The sequence below is a fragment of the Crocuta crocuta genome, unplaced genomic scaffold (assembly GCF_008692635.1).
Source record: "Crocuta crocuta isolate KB4526 unplaced genomic scaffold, BGI_CrCroc_1.0 scaffold41, whole genome shotgun sequence".
NCBI classification, from domain to species: domain Eukaryota; kingdom Metazoa; phylum Chordata; class Mammalia; order Carnivora; family Hyaenidae; genus Crocuta; species Crocuta crocuta.
Window position 1 is genome coordinate 8,160,802 of NW_027529428.1, and position 8,085 is coordinate 8,168,886.

At 41.5% G+C, this 8,085-nt stretch overlaps 1 protein-coding gene across 8 annotated transcripts in view; it reads right to left on the reverse strand.

Annotated features, from left to right (window-relative positions):
* Positions 1–5,872, reverse strand: part of TMC1 (transmembrane channel like 1) — a 139,634-nt gene extending 133,762 nt beyond the window's left edge. For 6 of the 8 annotated variants that reach the window (XM_077759386.1, XM_077759385.1, XM_077759384.1 and 3 more), the window contains exons 1-2: positions 5,627–5,872; positions 3,041–3,203 (exon numbers count right to left, since the gene is read on the reverse strand). In XM_077759386.1, coding sequence (XP_077615512.1) covers positions 3,041–3,056 — 16 coding nt within the window. In that variant the 5' untranslated portion in view covers positions 3,057–3,203; positions 5,627–5,872. The remainder of the gene's footprint in view (positions 1–3,040; positions 3,204–5,626) is intronic. The other 2 variants (XR_013334012.1, XM_077759383.1) reach the window with 2 other exon arrangements.
* Positions 5,873–8,085: the final 2,213 nt, after the last annotated feature.

The window sequence follows — 8,085 nt, forward strand, 5'->3', positions numbered from 1 at the left end:
CCCAAACAACACCCCCCCCCCCCCCCCCCTGCCCCAGTATTTTACTTATTGGAATTTCCTTCTACTCAGTTGGCCAAGCCAGAAACACAAGAGTTACTTTTGATCCCCTCCTCTCCCTCATCTTCCCACATTCAGTCTCACCAAGTACCAGTATTTCTACATTCCAGATGCTTTGGGAATCCTTCCTTTCTATGCCAGATGCAAACCTCATGGACCTCATAAAATTCCTTCAGATGCTTCCTTCCTTCCTATGGTCCCAACGGCATCCCAGCCCTCAACCAATCACTTGACCTTGAAGTGCCAAGCACACAGCAGAGTCAATCATCTGCAAGCCCAGAGTGTTAGGATCTCTGCTACTTCCAGACCTGGTGGAACACCAGACAGTGGATGGTGGGATCTGACATCTCACCGTGATGCCCTGTTGCAGGGGCTACAACCCAACTCAGTACTGTATTGTGCTACTCTCCGTGGGGTGAAAACAGAACAGGAGGGATCCAGGCAGATAAATTTGCCTTCCTTCATCTCTTCGTGGGTTACCTCAAGGCACAGATTTTCCTCGTGTGCTGTCTGGAGAAGTTTAACATTCTGAACAACACACCTGCCAATTGATCTACTTTGTCCCTTCATAGCTTATTGAAAATGGTAGCCATCACTTTATCACTTGTCAGCCCTTCCCATCTAACCATCATGGTAACTCATTACTACATATTATATAGAGCCTGGCATGTAATATGCACTCAATAATGGAAGCTATTAGTATACTACCATTATGTCACCAAAATAGACAATGCTATTGTTCTTTTCATTTCTTATGAAGCCAGAACATTGTCTTAAAAACTACATTCATTGTGTGGTAATTAATTTGTATCTATTTTATTAAACATAGAACAAATATAACTTTCATAGAAAATGTTTTTCATAGAAAAAGTTTTTTATAGAAGAAAAGATTTTCAGAGAAAAAGTCTTTCATAGAACAAAAGTTTTTCAGAGAAAAAGATTTTCATAGAAAAAAAGCTTTTCAGAGAAAAAGTTTTTCACAGAAGAAAAGTTTTTCAGAGAAAAAGTTTCTCATAGAACAAAGTTTTTCAGAGAAAAAGTTTCTCATAGAACAAAAGTTTTTCAGAGAAAAAGTTTTTCATAGAAGAAAAGTTTTTCAGAAAAACGTTTTTCATAGAAAGAAAGCTTTTCAGAGAAAAACTTTTTCATAGAAAAAAAGTTTTTCAGAGAGAATTTTTCATAGAAGAAAAGGTTTTCAGAGAAAACGTTTTTCATAGAACAAAAGTTTTTCAGAAAATGTTTTTCATAGAAAAAAGTTTTTCATAGACAAAAAGTTTTTCAGGGAAAAAGTTTTTCATAGAAAAAAGTTTTTCATAAAAGAAACGATTTTCAGAGAAAAAGTTTTTCATAGACAAAAAGTTTTTCAGAGAAAAAGTTTTTCATAGAAAAAAGTTTTTCAGAGAAAAAAAGTTTTTCAGAGAAAAAGTTTTTCATAGAATAAAAGTTTTTCAGAGAAAAATGTTTTTCATAGGAGAAAAGATTTTCAGAGAAAAACTTCTTTCATGGAAGAAGAAAATCAAATGTCTACAGTCATTTATTTGTGGTGGGATTCTTTGTTTTTTGTGGTTTTTTAATGTATTATATTTTTCTAAAATATATACATTTCCTGCAACAACATATAGTCCACACATAAGATCAAATGATTAAATTTTAAAACATCCGTTGCTATGAAAGCAGTAAGATTAATACATAATAAATAATGGCATGAATAAATAGCAGGGATAAACAATTCCAATCTTACTTGTTTAATGAACGGTTGGCATTTAGGAGAGCTTGGGCAACCTTATTGTACGTTTCTGTAAGAATTGTTAGATCTAAAATGAGTCTGCAAACATCATAACCATCAAAGTCACCTGAGGAGATTTTGGACCCCAGATCGGAAGATACTAAAGAGGCTGAGGTCGAACATCTTAATAAAATTTAATCTCTGCCCTTATTAATGGAACACCAACCCCACCTGTTAAAAGCAAATATCCATTTCTGGGCCATTTCTAACAGTTTCTTTAAGAAATGCACGCAGAGCCTCAAAGGAACTGGATGCTTTTGTTTTCATTTTCTGGAAACATTGACCTACTTTGATAATGATATTCCTAAAACTGTCCAGATGTTTGAAGTCAATACAGCAACTAAGCTTATTAAATAGGATTCTGCTCACATTCTCCAGATACAAGCCTTAAGCTTGGTGATTTTTAACAGATCATCTCTAAGGGAGATCTCTGTCTCCACCTTCCATTCTAAGATTCAGTAAGTCAGCTGAAGAAATGACCAAGACCAAGGCCCATCTGGATTAAAAGTTCTATGCTGAAAAGCAAATGTGTATTTCCAGGTTTTTCCTTATTTGAAAAGTCTACCAGTTTGTCTTCGGGGGACTGAAATGAGGCTGAAAAAAGATCCCATGTAAAGCTTCGTAAACATCACAGAATGACAGCCAAACACGCCACACGTTATCTCCAGGGCACTGAAAATGCACTCGTGACAAATCCCAGCAACCAAAAATGTGTTTCATCGCATTGCTCACCCTTCCACATGCATACCCCCTAGGAGGGGGTTATGTCTCTTTTCTTCACCTTCTCTGCCTTAATTCTCTTTCCTTTTCGACTTTACTTAAATTAAAACTGTATTTAATTCACAAACGGCAGCAGAAATGGTGTCCTTCACCAAGCTGCCCCCCTCACCAGGCTGACAAGAAGTCACTGCTGGGGAACAGAACCCCAGTTTCCATTGTTGCTCTGGTTCTCAGTGTATCCTGTCTCCCCGAAGGAAATAAGTTCAAGCCCTTATTAGTTGGTGAAAGCATATGTCCGTTAAAAAAAATAATGAGCCCTTTCCAATTTCTCCAGACACAAAATGACACTGACCACAAAAATATAGAAAGGGGAAGCCCCAAAGAGGGAACAGAAATTATGGGGAGAGGTGGAAACTACAGTTTCTGATCTCTAAGAAAGGTAGAATATTCTAGAACCAGGTCTTTATTTTGAAATACCTTTCTTGGGTGGCATCCTGGTGGTGTCCTGTCAGAATGTCTCAGCGGCCGGCCCACTTGAAGAAGGATGACACGCTGAAGGGACAGACGACCCAGGTGTGGTCCAGCACATCCACACACTTGTGCCTGTCGCTGAAAGCGCTCCCTGGTGCCATTTCACAGTCTGAAACATAAGAAGGTACTAATTTCCTCGCCATTAAATTTTCATGAATGTTTAGCTTGCCATTTAAGGATGGAGTACGCAGGTCAAAAGGGCTGTATTTGGGGCTCGTGTCTGAAATAAAACTAAACTAATCGTGTGAGTTGTATTCAAAGCAAATCTGGCTTCATCCCAGTATGTATCCGCTTGCCTGGCTTGGCTCCAACGCCTTCCGTCCCAGGACTTTATTGGAATTACAAATACAGAGGCCAGTGGACTCTTAGAAAGGTGAGAAATACTGACCACCAACTGTACTTGGTAAATTAAATGAGTAAATAAGCAAGCTACGCCGACGTCAGGAGTTCAGGTTTAAGTGCAAAGCTATAGAGCATTCAAGTTAGCAATCAGTCTCCCGTGTGAGGAAGCCTGGAGACATCGTATTTATTTTCTCATGTTTTCCTGAATAAAACTGGCTGTAAGAGGAAGCTGCTACTTTCCGGGCACTACTTTAAAACTTATCTCTATCAAAACTTCTCATAGAAAGGTGGTCATCTTTGCTTTAGTATGATAAGAAAGATTTCCGTCATTGAGGAGAAAGAAAGGGACAAAAAGGTACTGTAATTTAATGTTGCAAAACAGGCTGCTTTTTTGAGAGCGAAGGAAGACGCTGGCATTCTCTGGTTACTTTGGTGATCGCCACTGACCTCGGCAAGAGGAAGCACTGTTTTGAAATGGATCCTGGTGGCACATTTACACTAGAGTAACTTGCGGCTTCGCAAATGGATTTGTGCACAGATCTGACCCTGTGAGCAGCTGAGGACTAGTACATAGATTCCAGCCAAAGCAGTGTGAAGCACACTCAAAATTACGGTTTAAAACAAAGCTCTGTATGGATGATTCACCCAGTTTTTCCCTATCCAGATACTGTGTCTTCACTGCAACAGTAAGATAAGATAGAGCTGATACAAGCACTTATATTTAAAGATGCCCTGAGTGGTTCTTCAACTTGGGAATTTATAAAGGCATTAAGAAATTTTATTGTAGGGGCGCCTGGGTGGCTTAGTCGGTTAAGCGTCCGACTTTCGCTTAGGTCATGATCTCGCGGTTCATGGGTTCGAGCCCCGCGTCGGGCTCTGTGCTGACTGCCAGCTCAGAGCCTGGAGCCTGTTTCAGTCCGTGACTCCCTCTCTCTCTGACCCTCCCCTGCTCACGCTGTCTCTCTCTCTCTCAGAAATAAATAAAACATTAAAAATTTAAAAAAAAAAAAAAGAAAGAAATTTTATTGTAAGGGTGCCTGGATGGCTCAGTCGGTTGGGCATCTGACTTCACCTCAGGTCATGAACTCGAGGTTCATGAGTTTGAGCCCCATGTCGGGCTCCCTGCTGACAGCTCAGAGCCTGCAGCCTGCTTCAGTTCTGTCTCCCTCTCTCTCTGCCCCTCCCCCACTCCCACTCTGTGTGTGTGTGTGTGTGTGTGTGTGTGTGTGTCTCTCTCTCAAAAATAAATAAAAATTAAAAAAAGAAATTTCACTGTAAATCATTGGACATATAACCTAGAGTGAAAACAATATGTAATTTAAGTTATAGTAAATATGAATATATGAATAATTTTAAACACTTCCTAATAAAAACCATCATAAAGTTACAAGTAAATTAATAAGATTTTCTGAAAGCCTTGTATACAGAAAATTATACAAAAAAATTAAACAAAATGTTAAAGACAAAAATCACAACATTCAAAATAGATGGATTCAACTACTTTCAAATAAACAAAACTTCTATTCATCAAAAGGTGTGTCATAGAAACTAGATTTACATTTCACACAACGCTTCATAAGAGTATAAAAAACAAAGAACGTCTACCTTTCAACAAAAAGACACACACCCCAAAAGGGGAAAAAAGAAAAAAGAAAAAAGATTTGAACAAATATCCTGCACAGAAAGATATAAAATGGGCTGTTACCCAAGAAAAGATGCACAGAAGCGTGAACAGTCATTTCACAAACGAAGGAACCATACAGCCAATTGACATATGAAGAAAGACCCAATCTGATCATAGGAAACATGAATCAAGACCACTAACGGTGTGGGTATATTCGTCCAAAACCTCAGAGTTCCCTTGGGGTGAACTTGAAACTGGCCTCTGACCAGAGAGCAGAAGGAAACACCGAAGAAAGGGACGGGCCACTACTGTTTGGTAGGTGGCAGATTTTTTTGCTTTTTTTAAGATTTTTTAAAATTTATTAATTTGAGAGAGGAGAGAGACAGAGAGAGAGAGAGAAAAAAATCTCAAGCAGGCTCCACAAGAAGCGCAGAGCCCTGGGGGGATTGGGGGCGGGGGAGGCTGAGATCATGACCTGAGCTGAAATCGAGAGTCCGGATGCTTACCAGACTCAGCCACCCAGGCACCCCAGGTGGCAGTTTTAACAAAGGTAGGAACGTACTTACTTACAAGGCTTGTCCTCGGCCACCGCAAGCCAAGTGGGTCTCTCCACGTACCTGCCGGAATCCTCACAGCTGACATGGAGACCTTAATGTGGTTCGAGTTGTCTCAACAACACATTGCCCCTCAAGGCTGCATCCTTGAAAATGGCTCCAGCTATGGGCACAGCAGGCAGAGTGTACATTGCAGTGATGGGGTGGGAGGGCTCTGATTCCCTGGGGCCAGCTGGAAGGTCAACTGGCAGTCACGTCCTCTCCCTGACCGCCTCCAACCCTCCAGTGCTGGTGACCTGCTCCCTCAATCTTCCACATTTACCCTCTTTCACAATATGCCCTGAACAATTAGCCAGGGTTTCGTTAGCCTGGAGGTGATTCAACTGATGGCTGATGATGCTGGAGGCAGATACCACAGCAACAATACAGGCACATTCAAGGCCCCTGGGGGTGCTCAGTCGGTTAAGTGTCTGACATCGGTTCAGGTCATGATCTCAAGACTTGGGGTTTCGAGACCCACATCAGGCTTTGTGCTGACAGCTCAGAGCCCGGAGCCTGCTTTGGGTTCTGTGTCTTCCTCTTTCTCTCTGCCTCCCCCCCACTTGAACTCTGTCTCTCTCAAAAATAAATCAGCATTAAAAAAATTTTTTTAATATAGGCACATGCAAGAGAAAAGAGAGATTAAGACACTGATTCCCAAAATAAGTAGCAATTTTTTTTTCACCAAGAGCCCCATGATCTAAACTGCTGATTTATTAAGTCCCCTAGACTGGCGGCCGGATCATTCAGAGTGTTTATTTGTATCCTCATGTGTTTTAATAAAGATGGTATGGGGCTCCTGGGTGGCTCAGTCAGTTGAGTCTCACTCTTGATTTCGGCTCAGGTCATGATCTCGTGGTTCTTCTGACAGCTCAGAGCCTGCTTGGGGTTCTCTCTCTCTCTCCTTCCTGCCCCTCCCCTACACGTGTTTGCACACACTCTCTCTCCCTCAAAATAAATAAAAAGTGTTTAAAAAAAAAAAGATGATACGTTAGCAGATTCATCAGCTATGGCCACACAACATTTTGCTTGGTCCATGGCCCAGGGTTTCCATGTGAGGTAGTATTAAATGTCCAAGGCTGTCCTATTTCAGAGGACAGCTTTTCTTATTAGAGACATTTCAGAGTTCAGTAAGGATGGGCTTTGCCAGCTATTATTTAAGGCTTGCTGGGTGAATTTATTAAGGGCTTCTATGTGTTTACCATGTTCTCCAGGTCAATATAGGGAATAAAGATGGCGGCCAGATGGCAATACCAGTGGAAACAGAATATCTCCACTTGGCCTTGAGGAGAGGGAAGTTGGCAACTTTTGTTATTGTCAAATGGATTTTCCCTTGTGTCCAGGGAAAATGCAGGGTGCAGCAGCACAACCACCCAGTTGAAAACCATGGCCAAAGATTTGTGCCACACAACCCCTGGGACTGATCCAGGACTACCCAGTAAATCCCTGAGCAGTGTGACCAGTCAGTACGAAACCAGCCAATATCCTTTAATGTTAGAGAATGACTGTATGGTTCTGGTGATATTCATCCTATATCCTAAATGTGTTGGTTCTGTTTAGAGTGGGTTTTCTATTCTCACATAACGGTGCATGAGTGCTCAAATGTTCAATACCCAGGGTAAGCCACGTGAACCCATCCTAAATTTGCGTGTGGCCACCTTTGGCTCCGATGGTGGTATTTTTAGGATCCCTCTGATGAACGGTATGATAGGCTCCCTGCGTAGCCTGATTGAGAGAAAAAGAATAGCCGTGCCCAAAGCTATTAATAGTGTGTGCCACAAGTCAGGTTTTGGGGTCAGTCTGAGTAATATTATGAATTAAGAGTGCCAATCCTAGCTTGCTCTCTCTTAATGCATTTTGTTAGTGCCTTCCAATTCCCAGCTTGGAGGGGTGGTGTCCACCATAGCAGTCCTGAAGAGCTAGAGAGAGGCACCTGCCCACATATCCAGCAGTTAGACTGACTCCTTTGACTGGCACACAAGTGGGCCCATTATAGAAAGATATTTCCAACAGATGCCCATGACTGGATACCACAAGGGCAGCAGAAGTTTAAGATCAAAAAGATAATTAGTACAAACTTGTATGAGAAGGTCTTCCCCTTCTATAAGAATTACACTGGTGGAGAGCATCAGGGTGGCTCAGTTGATTACGTGTCTGACTCTTGATTTCAGAGCGCAGGTCGTGATCTCATGGTTTGTGAGTTGGAGCCTTGAGTCAGGCTCTGCACTGATAGCATGGAGCCTGCTTGGGATTCTCTCTCTCTCTCTCTCTCTCTCTGTCCCTGTCCCTTCCCAGTTTCTGCATGTGCTCTCTCTGTCTCTGTCTCTCAAAATAAATAAATAAACATTAAAAAAAAAAAAAAGAAAGAAAGACACTTGAGGCCTGGTCTGCAGAGGTCAATGTGGCTTGCAGCTTTAGGAACTTGACCTGGT